This window comes from Trachinotus anak, unplaced genomic scaffold (assembly GCF_046630095.1).
Source record: "Trachinotus anak isolate AG129_WGS33_773 ecotype Australia unplaced genomic scaffold, CSIRO_AGI_Tana_v1 ptg000009l, whole genome shotgun sequence".
NCBI classification, from domain to species: Eukaryota; Metazoa; Chordata; class Actinopteri; order Carangiformes; family Carangidae; genus Trachinotus; species Trachinotus anak.
The window spans coordinates 12,700,027-12,717,647 of record NW_027273860.1 but is presented as its reverse complement, the minus strand read 5'-3'; the positions used below and the strand labels follow the sequence as shown (position 1 = coordinate 12,717,647).

The following is a 17,621-nucleotide window of genomic DNA, read 5'->3' as shown; positions in this document are numbered from 1 at the left end:
TTCAAGCAATATAGGTCAAAGTGGACTGAGTTCGTTGCCTTTTTATTGCTAGGCTCTGTGCAAAGAGCATCATAATGCTAAGGAGTGAGCTTTAATTATGGCAAAATAAATCAGGCCAGTGGTAAATATTAAGATGTTACACATTTTTCAACAAACCTATTAGTGAACAGTGAAGTCACGATTAAGCATAATGAGATTTTGAGTAATCTTAACATGCAATATGTCTCCTGCAAAATAAATGATACAAAATGTAATTTCTGACATCAGTTTGGGCAGAAACATCAGGTAAAAACCACCTGCTGAACAACTTGCTTAAGTTTGACCCTGTTGAGCCATTGCTTAACCTGTAGTTACAACACTGTGACTGCCCTGTGGAAGAGCCAAAGGTTAAGTCAGTGCATTTACTAGAGAAACCTCATTCATAGACACACAACATTCTTCTTTTTGGCTTGTGCATGCACCAAAAGAATCAACTCATGATTTGATTAATTGTCCATTTACTTTGTGGTGCACCAACAAATACACACAGGGGACAGCATTATACTGAATACTATCGTATTTCTACACAGCAGTGTTGGTCTATATCGTCTGATACTGCACAGCAGCGGGGGTATTGGCTGCCAACAGGTTTCCAGGCTGGTGCATAAGGTCTACTATGAAGCGGCAGGGCTGTGAAGACCGCCCTTTGCTGGAAGGATTCCCACTGAAGAGGAGTACCTCGTTCCAAGCCCGGTTGTATTCGCCCCTAACAAGTGTGCTGCTTATTCCGATGCAGTCAGCCAGACACTGAAAAGTTAGAGAGAGGAGACAGGTTGGGATGTAATTACGGTATGTGGAAACAAGAGAAACTGGAGTGGAAGAGAAAACAGGGAAAGAAGTACTTTAAGTGGAGGATGGGGAACACTTAGAGCTCAAAGAGATGTCAAAAGATGCTGGTGAAATGTAAGGCCGGCAAAGGAAGGGAAGATAGGAGGAAAAGATTAGTGATTAAGTAAAGAGGTAAAAGATTGGCACAGTGGAAAAAAAAAAGCTGATCATGCTGTGTGGTAGGTAGGTCAGTGTTACCTTGAAGAGAAGAGCCCTATGACAGTAGATTCCCCTGCGGATCATCCCAATGGGAATAACATTAGACTGAAGCTGAAACTTGAGCTCGCTGAGGTGCAGCACCCATGGGAATTCAGTTAACTTTTCCATCTCCACTGCTCCACCCATGGCCTCACTCACCAGCCTGACACCCAAATCCATGCACACAAAACCAGTTACAATGCAGAAACCCTCAACATTTGTCAAGGGTTTGTTTTGTATCCTGATATATCACAGTGGTATGTTATCTATTGTGTGTCAACCATGTATCTGGATCTGCTTGATGCTGTTTCATGCCTCTTGTGTCATTTTTGTGTTTGTGTGCAAAAACAGTTTTAAAGGTGTGTTGATTAAGTTTTCTGGAGATTTAGATAACAATTACTGCCAATCATTTAATATGACATGATTTTCTTCTCTATTCCTAGTGACATCTCTGCCTGTTGGTTATATCCTGCCTGCATTAATCTATCACCTGGCCAAGGCAGCATATTGCTCTCGTTCATCATTCAGTGGGAGGATGGATTTTTTGGCTTCTTTTAGTAGATCCTGCAATGAGACATCATCCATCATCTTCCATGGTTTTTCTGTAGGAGACGCAGGCTGGCTCTCATCTTTCTGTTTGTCACCGTCTTTCTTCTTCCTGTAGAGAGAGACAGTATATTTAAAAATACCAATGGTGATTTTACTTCAGATTCTATATTAGTATGAATGTGTGTATAAATTACACAGAACCCTCTCTCTCTCTCTCTCTCTCTCTCTCTATATATATATATATATATATATATCTTAGTTACAAGTTATACATTGCGCATTGTGCATTTTCTTGGATAAAACATACATTTCAGTAAAATATTAGTGTAGTACAGTATAATAATCTACTCAGAGACTCTGCGTTCTCCCTTGCTGCTGGTGTCTGGTTCTGATGGGTTGCTCTGCCTCTCTTCTGGCACATCCACTGTCTCTCTGCCACAGAGGGACAAGAAAGAAATGGTTTATATAAATGAACACAACAGTGTTGTTGTGTTTTGTTCTTTTTTAAATTCAAAAAGAAAGCATGTTATGAGCAACTTCAACATACAATGGTTAAATATTATTATTAGTACTCCCAACTGTATGATCATATCGAAGTACAGTTTGTGTTGATGTTTACTTGAGACCATGGTGTGTGTTTTAGTGTACTGTCTGTGTGGACTGTGCGTGTATGTAAGGGTGGCCAATGACCCAACATCTAAAACTTAATGATTCTTCAATTTGACAATGTATCCAAACACAGTATTACTGTACTACGTACTGTACATTACAATTAAACTCACAATCAAACAAATAGGATTTACAATCAAGTACTTTCCTCTGCTTTTTAAATATGATGAAAACCATCACCATGTTTGCTCAGGAGACAAAAGAGGGGAAAACATCTTTAAGTAATTCTAGTATGAGGAATTTTGCTTTGAAAATTTGAACTTGTCTCGTACTAAGCCATGGATAAGCCCGTGGATGGATTACATAACACCCTGCTTAAGAATGCCTGAGATGTTGCATGTGTATGCTTGATGAAGGGGGGCACAGTGGAAATGAGGTGGACCTGAGGTCCCATAAGGGGGTACTCCACTCCTTGGCAATGTTGATTCATCAAAATGCTGAAAGCGTTAGTGTGTGCGTGTATGTACAGCCTTTAAAACATATAGTGTGTTTTTTATTGTGTGTGTGTTTGTGTTAGTCTCAGTCCACATGGAGGGGTATTATGTAAAAGCATCTTGAGTTGCATCTTCATGGGCATGCATGCATATGGTTGTGTGTGTAAGTTCTAAAGTCAATTCATCTAAACACAAAGGCTCTTTTATTCTGCGTGTGTTGCCATCTTTAAAAAAAAGGGATCATTTACCCTGTGAGGCCACACTAATAGGGTACAATGAAGGCAACAGGGGAAAGGGAGAAAAAAAGAGAAGAGAAAGGAAGGAAAGTGAAGCACTGGATTGGAGCAGACAAGGGGAGGGTGATCTAACAGCCACAATAAATTGTATCAACAACCAACATGATGTGGCTGGTAGTGCAGGAACGTAATGGTCCACTACTATCTGTGTGGTTGCTCTGGTTAATTTCCTGCTCTATGTTTAGTGTAAGGGATTAAGTGAGTTGTAATAGTTTGGAGTTGCTTTCTGAAATGTAAAACCAAAGAACCAAGGGATGTGTGGAAAGCCATGATAAGAAATGCATTTGATATTTCAATGTATGTAATTTTAAGACAATGTTTTTAATCCATATGTTGTGATATTGGACTCATACTCTGCTGTTGGGTTGACAACAATGATGGGCCGGTGCTGGTTGACTGGCTGCCTAGACAGTTCCTCTAGAGTCAGAATCCTGTGACCTGCAGGAACCTAAAAGAGAGAGTGAGAGAGAGAGAAAGACCATGTTATCTCATGAAATAATGAGCCTCATATGCTAACCATCTAAAATGCTAAAATTTCATCTGTTCTTTGTGAAGCAAAGAAATCAAATTTCCTGTTACTGTGATCACATTGCTGAAACCTTAACAGCAAGTTTAAGTTCTAAAAATAATGGAGTTGAAACACCTGTTTATTCCAATTTAATTTACATTCCTCAAATTGCCTTCTACAGCACATAAACTGCAATAGTGCACACACCTTCCCGGCATCGTAGAAGCCATCACTAATAATGTCAGTGGAGGCCAAATGACCTGTCAGGCTGTATTTCACAGACAAGTTGGAATTGAGCAGGCTGATCATGGCCATCTTGCTGAAACTGCTGCTACGATTCACTGACTGGTTGATTTCCTGGAGCATTTCTAGGGCTCTAAGATACGCATAAACACAGCAAGCACATACAGATAATTTATGATAAATATAAAAAGCATGTATAAGCAAAATGAACAAATGGACAAAATGACCCATACTTAATCACATAACCACACTTAATCCTGTCCTATACTGCCATCTACTGGCTATTCAAGAGATTACTTGCTCCAACACTTGTACAACAATTGTAGTGCTTTAAACTACTCAGCAATGACATCCAGTGTCTTACCCAAATTTGCACATCTCTACAGCATTGGGCTCATCACTGGCACAGACATTAATGGCCCAGCATGCACTGTGCAACACCTCCTTGTGATAGGATTGCAGCAAATCCACCAGTGGATGAAGGCCTCCAGCACTTTGAAGCTATGTGGGACAGAAGGCGAATTTTAGTTACTCAGGGAAAGCATATTAAATACCATAGGAAAATTTATAAGAAACTATTGCTTACAATGAACATTTTTTGTTTCACAGATTTTTGTTGTGGGTTAAAAATTAAAACTGTATTAGTAAAGCTAACTGATATTTCCTTTATGCAAAACAACAAAATCTCATAATTTCATTATACTTTTGTATTGGCAATCATGAGAACAAGGCAGCAGTAATTAGACACATACAAACACCAACCTCTGCTCTAGCTTCTGTGTCACAAGCTAGCACTGCCAAACACTGTGTGGTGTTGACCAAGACCTGTGTATCTGTGGACTTTAAGGGCTCTACCAGAGCTTGTATAGCTCCATGTGAAAAGATGCTGCAGCGGATAACTTCCTGTCCTGCCATGTTGCCAAGCGTGGCAGCAGCATTGGCTATCGTACTGGGACAGCTTCCATGGAGCAGCTGAACAAGGATCTCGTGGCCTCCTGCCTCATACACTGCACTGGAAGATACCATAGAAATGGATAGGAGATTTACTGTAAACACAGATTTGTCTATACATGCAGTCTCTCACATTCATGTGTGCATACATGCATATGGTAACATGGTGTTTATGTAATGAGTATGGGACAAGAGAATCATACATCTGACTGATAAGTAGTGTATAGGAGAAAACAAACATTAGGAGCAGGGATAGTGAAGGAATGCTGCATGGGAGGTAGAGGTAACTGGTAGTGTCCTGAGAACTGAAGGAGACAGTAATATTGAAATATGAAGTCAGACAGTGAGAGAGGATGGGTGCGGAGAGGATTTGTCTGGAGAATAAAAATGTGGAAGAGACAAGGGGAGTGCAGAGAGGTAAAGAGATTTTCAGTGAGAGTGAACTATGAGGAGACAGATGAAGCATTAAATCATTTGTGAAATAGTGGAGAGGAGGTTATACCACTCAACTATAAAGTACATTTTCCTTCAAACCTCAGTTTTAGAGATTGCAAACTTATACTGACTGTTTCACACATTTGACAATAAGCTATAATATCAATATTTTGTAGCATGCACCCTCTTAAGTACCATTAAGTTTTCTAGTTCTTTTTTCTATAACTTACTGTGGCAATGACATTTACTTTATGTAATAGGACCAAAATACTTGCTTCAAAAGAATAGTGGTGTGAATATAAATTCAGGTGGTCAGTCACTCACAATGTGTTGAGACAGTTGCTACGTGTGAGGTTAGAGAGGGCCTGAGTTGCTGCCTCTCTCAGCTTCAGACTCTCACTGCTCAGCCCCTGTACTACCGCAGGGACACCACCTGAAACACACAAAAAAGCAACACATTCACACTTCACTGTGGTCAGGGCATTGATGATATGGTGCTTATGTGAATGTCTGTTTACCCAGGTCTCTGAAGCGGTCTTTACTGGCTAGGTGGAAGCTCATGGCAGCCACAGCTTGGAAGGTAGATGTTTTCACGGCAACGTCCGCCACAGACAGAAGCTCTACCAGAACCTTCTCCACATTAAGCTCATGGAGCAGTTTGCGATTTTCAGCTAAACACACGACATGCATCCATATACATGCACACACACAGCAACATAAACAAAAAACACATACAGCTAAAGTAGGTGTTACATATACCCCTCGTGACTTTCAAACCTATTGGTGAAAAGTTAAAAGAAATGTATTATCTCTTGTCTCCCTCTAGCTTACAGCTCTGAGCAACCCGGGCAATGCATTTTACAGCACTGGACTGGATTTCAGGCTTGTTGGTGGTGTGAAGAAAATCCATCAGCCTCATCAGTCCTCCATCCTTGTGGATCAGCTGTACACTCTCACTGTCACTCAAACAGTTAGCCACTACGCATAACACAGCAGCATGAAGGTCGCTGAAGTCCTGTAAGATTTAAAAATACAGGGATAGAAACAGTGTTAATAGTTTAGATTTTTATGTCCAGCTAATTGTGCAAACATAAAATGAATTCATAGGCAAGACAAGGCAAGGCAGTTTATTTACGACCAATCAGCCACAACATTAAAACAGGTGAGTGTTTCAATTAAACAGGTGAGTGTTTTAATGTTCTAGCTGATAAATGTAACTCCTGTTTTGAAAGAGTTCATACTAAACTATTTTTAATGAGATTTTGATTTTTTTTTGTAGATTTGTTTTTTTCCATGGCTTCATGGCTTGACTTAGTCAAAAATTCACTCATCAGTCATAATATTAAAACCAGTTACCAGATTTAATGTTGTGTCTTATCAGTGTATATAGCACATTACAAACACTGAGGCAATTCAAAGTGCTTTCCAAAGGCAAGGAAAAGCTACAGAATGACATTCAAAGACAAAACACAATGAAAGACCAATTAAGGTAGAATTAGATAAAAAAGAAATGAAACATGTAGAATGAAATAAAATAGAAATAGACAAAAACAGTAATGGATCAGAAGCACAGTCATACTGCAGTAGTAACTTGTACTGTAAGCTACCACCCGAGTGCAGCAAACGAAATTAAAATGCAGAAGAGAAACCAAAGACATAAGAGAACAGCGGAGTGTTTACTTTAGATTTGAAAGTGCCTAGATTTGGGCTGCATTTGAGATCATCAGGAAGTTGATACCACCTGTGAGCAGTAGTTAAAAATGCAGTTGGTAGGCAGTTATTATTAGTTATTACACCCCACACAAAAGCATGTTTCTGTCTCACTCACACACACCTACCGTGTTATTAAGGATATCCATGAGCTTCTCAAATCCCTGGTCGTCCCTGAAGGTGTTGCGTGTATCTTTATCAATGGTAACATTCTGCAGTGTCTCTAAAGCCAAATGCTGAATGACAGGGAAGTCTGAGTTCAACAGTTCCAGAAGTGGAGGGATCCCGCCCAACTCGTGAACCGCCACACGACATTGGTAGTCCTTCACACATACAGAGCAACATAGTGAACAAGAGGATAATGAGAATTTGGAACCATTCCATTTGATTCCAATCCAATTCCAAGACTATATCTTATTAAAAAAATTTGTATTTAGTGACTTTTGAGATACAGATAAATGCAACTTATACTTGTCTACAATAAAAAAGCCCTATAAACATATTATTCCTGTAACCTTCCTTCAGACTAATGACTTTGAGTAACCTGAACCAGGTTGAAGATGATCTCTAGTGAGTTCTTCTTAACATCTGGGTCAGGACTGGATAGAAGCTGAATTAGAGGTGGCAAGCCCTTGTTGTCAAAGATCTGGACCTTACAGATGAAATCCAGTGACAGTGAGGCAAGGCACAGTGTTGCAAACTCATGGACAACTATATCCTCTTGAATAGAAGAGAAAAGATAATACATGTAAAAAATCAGAAACATAAAGAAATATAAATGCATAAGCAGGCATGTGGTATATAATGACTGCATGTAACAAATATGTGTCTGAGTGTCTGAGAAAAGGAAAAAGGAAAAGAAAGAAAGAAAAGTAAATATATATATATATTGGAGCCTATTCATCTTACAATCAAAATTACCCACCTTCAAGCGACAGTTTATCTATAATCAGTGGAATGACATCCATTTTTTTCAGAGCCTTCTTAACATCAGCTTTCAAAGAAAACAAAAGACAAAGTTAACCTCTCAGTTATTCAGTGAGCCAACCCATCAGCCAGTCATTCAGTCTGTTAACCTAACTAAAATCATCATGTCAGTTAGCCACTAGTTACATGAGTTGCATTGTAAACCATCAAATCCCTGCGTAGGCAAGTCTTCATTGATGACGTGTGTTGTCTGACACACCATTGATGGCCATGATGCCCAGAGCCATGAAGGCGTTGCGTCTGACCAGCTTGTTGTTGTGAGCGATGAGCTGACAGAGAGGCTTCAATGCCCCAAGTTCCAGCAGAGAAACCTTGTTCTCATCTCCTAGCAACAGGGGGAGACAGTGAACAGGAAACTTAAGCACGGTGCCAGACAGAACTTGAGTGTCAGTATGGATTTATTATTAGTGACAATGTGAGCAAGGTTTAAAGGAATATAGCTCATGTGGGGCCTAAAGCTAAAATTAGACAACATTCAAAATGATAATATACATCATTTAAAAAGTTTTCTTTTAAGGTTAAAAGACTTTTTATCACAAAGAGCATGTTCATAGTTTTAAACATGCCAGCTGCTCTTGATGTACAAAAGTATACAAATGTTTTAATGTGGGTAGAGTGAAAACATATCAGATGATAGTGTAGAACCCACAATAAACGTCTCGAAATAAGATCAGACAAGTGGTAAAATTTGTGATTTTCAGCTGCAGGGTTGCTCATTAATCAAAAAAAAATGCATGTATGTGCGGGTTAGCAGTGGTAGCCAACTTTACCTTTCTCTGCAAATATGTGGATTGCTTCACAGGCTTTAATTAGGATGTCCTCTTCTGGTGAGCTCAGCAGCAGGACTACTGTGGCTGGGGTTTTACCCTCAACAGGTAGTGCCTCAAACTGTGAGGAGTGATAGAGAGATGTAAATGCTTTTTAATCCTGTCCCTGAGATGCACGGTATATGTTTTCAGGGTATGTGCGCCTGTTTCAGTAGACACAAAATTGTGTGCCTTTCAGAAACGCGTTAGCTAGGCTTTCTCAAAGGCTAAAGAGGACAAGGCTTTAATCACATTAATGTCTCACCGTTTCCTTGCATGGAGTTTCGCTCTCCTTCTTCGCTTTCTTTCCCATTCTGGGTTCCTAGAGAGAACTGATTTTTAACTAAACGTGTCTAGTGTTAGGGGTAACACTAGACACAGGTAAGTAGGGAAATATAAATGCAGTCATGACCTAGCAACTGAAACTACAAAGCTAACCAAACAGCTTAGCCAGCTACTCAGCTTGGCTTGGCTAGTAACACTGTTCAAAAATGACGCTTACAATACAAACACGCTTGTAGTTCAATGTCTCAGCAGTCGCTACGACTTACCTATATTTTTCCAAACTAAGGGACAAGCTCAAGGTTTATAATTATCATGCCAGCCGACCAGAAGAACCACACTGTGAGTTTAGTGTTGTGGAAAAGGAAGGTGACACTGCGTTGCTAGGCAACGGGTGCCACGTTGGGCTATATAAGGGTTTGAACATTTATCATTTTGAACCTGTTAGTTATAGATTGCGTTATTATTGTATTGGCAAGATGGTTTATGTGCAATAAATATACATAAGACGTTATTGACTTTATTTTCTGGATTGGACAGAGCTGACTGACATGCATGTTTTTGGCAGGACTGACATTGATGAAAATGTAGTCGGGACTTGTAATTACGTTTACTTGAGGATTTTATTCGATACATGCACACAGCAGTGAAAATGCAAACTGCAGTTTACAGTAAAACGCACAGTGATAGTCTATGCTGAATTACAAAACGGTTCAAAAGACAGCAAAAAAAGAAAAATATGAATCCTTTAGAAATAGACTGAAATCAATTCTCTAACTGAGTTTGTGTGCTGATCAAACAATAATCATGTAACTCACATTTGCATAAACAGATGGGAATCAAAAATAAATAAATAGGGGACATCTTGAAAAATCAAAAGGGAATTTTTTTTAGGACATCGTGTGAGTGAGTGCATTGTGTGTGTGTGTGTGTGTGTTGCCCTGTGTAGGTCATAGGAACAGTATTGAGGTAAAAGTGCTGCTGTGAAGAATGAGTCATAAAACAAATGAGCTCTATACAGCATCAGCATGCTGAAGCCTCCTGCTCTTAGAGAGGCACTGACACAGCAGTGTGCCAATGGAAACAGCACAGTATGCACCAGAAAATCAAATGTCCTCTAAAGACATCACCTCTGGTGGTGTGGGACCTTATCACTCCGCTTCCTGAAACGAGCCTCTGATTAATCCCAGCTAAGCGAGCCAAGGATGGGGGATTTCTGGGTTGACGTGCACGTTATTCTTTCCGATGCATTATTACACGACCTGCAAAATAGGCAAAAAAGCAAAGACCTGCTCTCATGCATGTACGCTCCCACATGCACAGTTAATGCTGTAGAGATTTTTGATTAATTCATGACGTTTCGAGTGTCAATATGAAATTGGTAAATTCACATTTAGACTGATATTAAAAGGCTGTTAAAAAAAAAAAAAAAAAAAATACAGAAAAGTAGCATAGGCCCGGTGAAGGGAGGGTTGCAGCGAATCAGCGCAGCAGACACTGCAAAGCGCAGGCTGTCACCTCCCCTCTGTCGAGCTGTCATTTGACAGCGGCACACATGAACCTCAGTGCCGCAGACTGAGTTGACCACCCGTTGATTGCACATTTAAATATCTGCCCCTCGGCGTTTTAATTCAAACGGGGCAAGGACATGACAGGATACACCTCAGCCGTCTCTGCGGACTGACCACAAACGCGTAGGAGGATAGCCGAGCCGCTTGCTAGCTGCGGGCTGCTATCTAAGTGTTAGTAGTTAGCTTGCAGGCTAACGGTAGCTAGCTGCTGAGCGGAATCCCGTTCCGCTTTGTGCCGTCGGTTGGCTAACCTGACAAAGCTGGCTCGCTAGGAAGGTCGGAGGAACCAACGGTAGCCGATAGACAGGATCGTTTAGTTAGCTCTTCAGCATTATTAAAGTGTCATTTTAACTGTTTGTTTTAAGGCTGCGCTGTCATTTCTCCGCTGTCACGGGGCTTAACGTCCCCCCCCCCCCCCCCCCCCCCCGTTTTGTACGTTTATTAATTTTACAGAATTTATCTTTGGTGTTCGCTAGCTAGCAAGCTATTCGGCTATGCTAACGCCAGCTCAGTGAGACCTTACATCGCAGGGGTGCGGAGAGCTCCAGGCGAGTCGAGGAAGGAAGAGAGGTGACTTGTGATGTGGGCTAAGGGAAGCGGAGGACTGTTAGGCGAAGGAGAGCAGCAGTATTAACTTAAACACATCGTATTTTTTTCCATATCAGTCCTTGTTGAGAAAGGGCCATATCGTCGGTGAAGCTGTGTGGGACGTTGGATGAAGAAAAGAATTGGGGCACTTTGATTTGCGAGCTGGCTAAATGAGCAGTATTGGTGTTACTGAATCGTGAGCCGGTGGCCGCTGTGCCAGCTTCAAGAGAAGACACTGTCGAGATTATCGTACAGACTGCATTAACCAGTCAGTTTGCTTAAAGATGGCTTCGGCGAGCAGCATTGCCGCATCTATTGCGAGTAAGACGAAGACCAAGAAAAAACACTTCGTTGCTCAGAAAGTAAAGCTCTTCCGTGCCAGCGACCCTCTGCTCAGCGTGCTTATGTGGGGAGTCAACCATTCGGTGAGTCAGACCATCTAATCCTCATATCATGATTCCCAGTTATGTCTCCCTCGTCCCTTTTGATGTGCCACATTGAGCCTCAGTTACTTGCTGTCAAATGTCAGCCTTTGTGTTACAGCAAATGATTGACAAGTACGAGATGACAGCTGTCCAGCAGTTGGCTATAGTGCTGTCACCGCAAGTGTGTGACTGGCTCCAAGTGTGCTGGATTCGTACAGTAAATCATGAGTTGTTTTCTTTGCTAAGTTTTGTGCCATGATATTAGTATTGCCTGATTTTGTTGTATGCACTAAAGTAAGTGTGTGTGTGTGTGTGTGTGTGTGTGTGTGTGTGTGTGTGTGTGTGTGTGTGTGTGTGTGTGTGTGTGTGTGATTGAGCAGTGAACTCTTCTTTGGCTTCCTGTTGTGTACATGTAGGATAAGCTCCTAGGGCTCTGTGTCATGAGAGCGCAGATCTTCCCATGCAGGACAGCTTATCTCTGCTCTCTGCTCTCTTTCTCTTCCTTTACTGAATATTTGCACTGGGCCAATACTCATGTGTTGGAGAGAGAGCAAACTTGAGCACGCAGGGGACATACAAATATTCTTTATATATTAAGTATTAATCCTTTTACAAATGTTTTATACATATTATAATAACACTCAAAGATGGTGCTTTATCAATAGACCAAGGCTATATAATCCATAGTTCTTTAGATTCCTTAATTCTTACATTCTCCTTCACCATTCACTCAGCCTGTCTGATAATCATAACGTAGTTATTACAGTAAAGCCAGCCTGTGTACTCAACCTTTAATGTGGTATTTTAGATTGAGCAGAACTGCTTTCCAACATGTAAACAAACGGGATGAGCAGTAAGTGAGCAGCAGCACTCATTTATGCATTCACCACAAACTTTTCTATTTATAGGTTTGTATGAAATTGTTTCAGTGGGGCTCATGGTATCAAGGATGACAACGGTATAGTTTATATAAAACATATCTGCCTGTGGTTGTTCTGCTTGATTTTGTTGCATGTGGAAGTGGCCAGCAGATAGTATGAAAGAGTACAGCTAGAATGGCTGCTTTAGAAAATTAATAAAGAATTAATTAATCTCAGTAGGAATATAAATATTTTGGACTAGTTTCACAATAGGTGTCACAAGAACATTAATATTTATTTGATATGAAGTTAATAGGTCAGATTTAATGGGGTTGATTGAGCATAAACACGTTGTAACTAAATGACCACTGTAAATATCACTACAAAAGTTTACCTTTCTACATACTGTATACTATGTCTGACGAAAAACTCATACTGACGCAATCACGATCACACCTCTTTTTAACATGTTAACAGTATTTGAACTATGATTCATTTTCTAAGACTTAGTTTATCGTTATTGAGCATGTTGGCTTTGTCGGCTTTGTCAGTTTAAACAGCAACATTTGATTTTTGGCTTACTGTTTAGGTGGCAGTTTGGTATGGATTGTACAGCCTCTAGATAGCCTGGTGTATGTGAGGCCAAGACAGCTAAAGATTCAAAGCTGTTATTCTGTATCTAAGATGTCCTCTGTAGTTGGATTACAGTCACCTGGCTGTGGTGTTAACACTGTGGGGTAAAATAAGGTACACACAAATGTCACTTAAAATGCCCAAGAAAGATCAACATTATATATGACATCAGCCTTATTATTAGCTAGACTGTCATCCAAGTAAACACAAAAAAATCCTTTCCTATAGAGACCCAAAGTGAAACTGAAATTTGTGGAAAGAAACCCATATAATTTATAATCCCACTTACATTTGTAAATGTCCTTGGCACAATCATTTTCAAACCTTTTACCATTTCCCATACACCCTAAATGTTCACGGGCTAAACATCACTGCTGGACAGAAGAGCCGAGTCCCTGAGTGAGTCAAGGGGTCACAGCCAGCTCAGACATGTCTGTAATAACAGCAGGACAGAGAGACAGAGTGCTTTAGACGTTTCTAGACAGCTGAGATTACAACTTAAAAGCTGAAAAATGGACTATAGAAGAGATCATTGGTGAGTTTTATAGATATTGATGAAAGCAAGTTATTATGACTTAAGTACTCCTGCTTGTAGTTTCTTACAGGAACTGTGGTTTTTTTTCACTTCTCACAAAGTAAAGATTGTTTAATTTTGTTAAAATCACAAAGGTTTCAATTTCTTGTAGGAACTGCTGTAGTGGATGCAGATTTGTCACAGGAACACACTTTTCTTTCAGAAAGACTGTTAAATGAAATGCTGAGTGAGAGATTGCTCTGAGTCACAGAAGCTAGTGAAACATAGGTTATTATTATAATTATATCATGCAGTGTCTTTCAAGACTCTAACAATGTTTCATTTTGAATTTGACACAAAATTAAAACTAGAATTCAAAGTTTAATTGATTGGCATCATTTATATCACCTATCTAAGTTTGTCCATGGATGTCCATAAACTTCCTCCGTCTGATTTATGTGTGTCAAAACTGTGGACTAATAGGTAACTGTCTCTCAACCAAAAAAAAATTTACATGTTTTGGAGGATCTACATGTTCAAACTGTTCTCTTGGATTGCATAACACAGAGCAGGGCTGCCGCCAGCACATTTCCTTCTTATGCCTTAGGCTAACTCTCCTGCTGTTTTTCTCATCATTTAATAAGGTATTCTTTTTCTCATACCATCGGCAACATAAAAATGACATTCCATGCCAGGTCACCAGATTGAGAAACTGAGTTACTGCTGGGGAGGGGGGCTGGGCTGGGGGCTTTAAGCTGCAGTTTGTAAGTGTTAATGTAAGGTTACTTAACAACATACGGTTTTCAAAAATAACCTTTGATATATAAATCTTGAATGATTTAAAGGGAAGGAATGAATAAAGGGGGAAGCCTGAGAATGCAACCAGACTGCAGAGGCAATATGCAAGCACATGCACACACCCACAGGTGCTGCAAAATGTAACCCCCACACCCTATATCCACTGTAGCCTGTTAGTCAAACCCATCTTTGACTTCTCAAAAACAAGACTTATTACAGTGTTGGTTCTTGTAGGAACACAGTGGTGAAACAACTGAAACTGCTAAGAAGGGAGACTGGGCAGTTAGTTACTCTGGACAATGCAGGAGAGCCACACATACTCTGCTCTACTGGTCCAGTGAAGCAAGGGTGTAATGTAGAATGAGTAAAAATTCGTATCGAAAAGCATAGAAATGAATGAGATGTTTACGGCCCATGACTTCCTGAATGTTATCTGAATAATTTTTGTGTAATGTCAGAGAAAAGTCAGGATTATGTATCTTGAAATTTCTTTATATGGCCAAAGGTGTGTGGCCACTTGCCTTAAATAACCTTCTTTGACACTTATTTTAATCCTAATACTTTGAAATTTTACTTGCAGCTGTCGGAGCCTAAATAGGTTAAACAGCTCATGGTTTTACAGAAATGGATTGAGGCCAAAGCTAAAAAGTTTTTTTTTTTTCAGTGGAAATCTCAGTTGTAAGCACCCTTGAAGCTTAGTGGGTGCAAAATCTCAGACTAGAGCCTACAAGATCAATCTCAAAGTCATCATCATGAAAGCATTTCCTGGTTATAAGTCTACATGACATTTGGAAATAAAGAATAGGTCTGGTCTCTTTAGGCCCTATTTTCTTGTACTGAGATCACAAATTATGATTAATAAAGAAACACTCCTTATGAGTTATTACAAAAGCCAGTTGAACAGTGATACACATCTATATTACAGCAATTCTACCGCACAAGTCCTTGTGATATCTAAGTGCACTGCTGGAATAGAAATATGTCAGATTGTATTCCACTGCTGGCTTTTGTGTAGATTTGTCACCATTTGGAAAGCAGCATTGGCACAGTTTAAGGCACCTGTCCTTTTGAAGTAAAGAGGACAGTTGAGCTGAGTTGAGTTGATTTGTTATAAATATTTACCCTTTGTTTTAAAGTATGATGCCACTTAACTGACATTTCAAGAAAAATCAGGCCATTCATTATATGGTAGCAGTTCAGGCTGAAAAGGGTGAGTTCGTAGTCAGCTTCAGTTTCCCTCTTTAGCATACAATTAGGAAATGGAAAAAAAAAAAAAATCTTTATTTTCCTAAAAGACTAAAATCTTATTCAGATCTAAATTTTAAGTCTTTTCTTTCCATTGCATTTTGTGCTTCCTTAGGTTTTACTTTAGTTTTTCTTAGTGCCACTCCTTTATTTCTGTACCTCCATTAACTCTCCCCATCCTGCAGGTTCATTCACTATTTTTGTCATAGCCCCTTTTTTGTGTCTGTCTATCTGGCTCACTTTCATTCCATGCCCCTCTCTCTCCCATTTCTTTGTTCTGTCCTGCCTCTCTGTCTGACTCAGAGTAGCTGAGTCTGGTTCTGTGGATTGCATAAGATGGGATTTCTATAAATATCTGCAGGAATGACCTACAGCTAATATGTGTGATTATTATGGTTGAGGAAAACAGAAAAGCTGGAGCCTTACATCCTGGCACCCTCAGGCAGTGACAGATAGAGGAACTTGTGGAAGCGTCTTGTGGTTTGTTCCAGTGTGTGTCTCCAGAAACAAGCACAACTTTTTCTTTTGTGTTCACTCCTGCATTAATGCAGATGAATATGCACATGCTTGCTTTTGTGTGTGCGTGCGTGTGTGTGTCTGTCCCCCTCACCACAGGCCCTGCTGTGGCACGCTACTTGGCAGAATGTGATGCGACGTATTGCTGAGTAGTTTGATTCACTCAGCAGGACAAGCCCTATATCATAAGCCTGTTTGTTGCACAGTCAGTCTAAATGACTGTATCCTTTAATAGCTGGCCTGTTGCAAAACTGACTTAACAGTAGACCTGCTGAGCTGTGTGTGTCTGTGTGTGTCTGTGTGTGTCTGTGTGTGTGTGTGTGTGTGTGCGTGCGTGCGTGTGTGTCTTAAGTATGTGCGTATATGTTGATGAGAACGATAATTTCCGTGTTGCCTATTTCCACCTTAGTCATTTGTCATTTACTGTTTCAACATGGATAGGAGCATGTCTGGTGCAAAAGAAGTTAGCCCCTCAGGAGCTGCAGGCATTGAATGATATTTATCTTAATTATACACTGTTTAGAATTGGTAATACACATTTTTCCTTCCTTCAGCACTTGAGTGAGTGTGATTGAGTGACTGACACTGACTAAAATAGACTTGAATGACCTGTTGGTGTCTGATGTGAATGCTGACATCTAACAATTCAAGGGATAACTACCTTCCTTAAGCTTTTAATTATGCTGAAGGTGTCTTACTCAGGTAGTTGGTTGCTTATGTCCAAGGCCCTGTTTCTCTCTCAGTGTCTCTGTCTCTCTCACTTGCACATACACAAATGCAGCAGTTGATTTACCTCACCACTGTTTCACTTTTTTGTCAGTGTGTCCTCATTATGGCTGACCCCTCTGCTGTGGCTGTGAGCGGGAGGAACATGGAACACACCCTGACACTGAAGTTGTCAAAGGTGCTCCACAGAATTAGGTCACATACAGATTGTCACGGTCAGGGCTGATCATTGTGGTTTAAAGCAGAAGATGTGCTCACCTTTTCTTAGAGTTTCATAAAAACATTTTCCGAGTGTACTACTACACCAGTTATAAAATGAGTTGTACATAATATAAGTACGATTAAGGCATTTAAAATACCTTGAACAACATGCTTTGATCAGCTATTATTTAGATGTGATTTAAAAGGATTTTCCTTGACAATCTACATTTATTGATAAAGCACTGATAATGTTGGATTTCCTAGTCTCTACTGTTTTTCCTACCTGTCCTATTATATATTCATTCCTTTTTATGGCATAGCCAATGAACCCCTGATAACACACACCCAGATATCATTGTTGTGCTGTGTTTAGGGCTACAGCTGGTTTCTGGGATAAGCTGTTTTTGTCTTTATGTGGATATTGTTAAAATTGCTACATGCTAAGAATAATTCTGTGATTTATAATAGGTCACCTAATGATGCAATAGCCTTGTTAAGTGGTCAGTGAAAGGTCAAGTCCACACTTGGTACAATCTACTACAGCTATATGTGACCTTTGATGCCCACTATCTGACTGTTAAAGGGCAAATGTCCATCTAGCTGGGTGTA

The 17,621-nt window shown here is 40.0% G+C and overlaps 2 protein-coding genes across 5 annotated transcripts in view; one reads left to right on the top strand and one right to left on the bottom strand.

Moving 5' to 3' along the window:
• Positions 1–202: 202 nt before the first annotated feature.
• armc3 (armadillo repeat containing 3) lies at positions 203–9,358 on the bottom strand. 2 transcript variants are annotated; one of them, XM_071485417.1, is made up of 18 exons: positions 9,205–9,358; positions 8,919–8,975; positions 8,618–8,735; positions 8,047–8,172; positions 7,786–7,854; positions 7,405–7,580; positions 6,989–7,183; positions 5,982–6,165; positions 5,669–5,821; positions 5,475–5,583; positions 4,527–4,776; positions 4,129–4,265; positions 3,729–3,897; positions 3,367–3,461; positions 1,963–2,046; positions 1,556–1,723; positions 1,066–1,228; positions 203–786 (listed from the first exon to the last, which is right to left on the bottom strand). In XM_071485417.1, exons 2-18 carry the CDS (start codon positions 8,964–8,966, stop codon positions 580–582), a joined length of 2,451 nt encoding a protein of 816 aa, XP_071341518.1. In that variant the 5' UTR covers positions 8,967–8,975; positions 9,205–9,358; the 3' UTR covers positions 203–579. The 2 variants fall into 2 exon arrangements, with proteins under 2 accessions (XP_071341518.1, XP_071341519.1); XM_071485418.1 differs by lacking the exons at positions 8,919–8,975; positions 9,205–9,358 and having other exon boundaries at positions 7,974–8,172; positions 8,618–8,640.
• A 1,098-nt stretch (positions 9,359–10,456) lies between these two features.
• Positions 10,457–17,621, top strand: part of pip4k2aa (phosphatidylinositol-5-phosphate 4-kinase, type II, alpha a) — a 31,325-nt gene continuing 24,160 nt past the window's right edge. The window contains exons 1-2 of one of the 3 annotated variants that reach the window (XM_071485422.1): positions 10,457–11,076; positions 11,172–11,519. In XM_071485422.1, coding sequence (XP_071341523.1) covers positions 11,379–11,519 — 141 coding nt within the window. In that variant the 5' untranslated portion in view covers positions 10,457–11,076; positions 11,172–11,378. Of the gene's footprint in view, positions 11,520–17,621 lie in introns of all 3 variants that reach the window. The other 2 variants (XM_071485421.1, XM_071485423.1) reach the window with 2 other exon arrangements.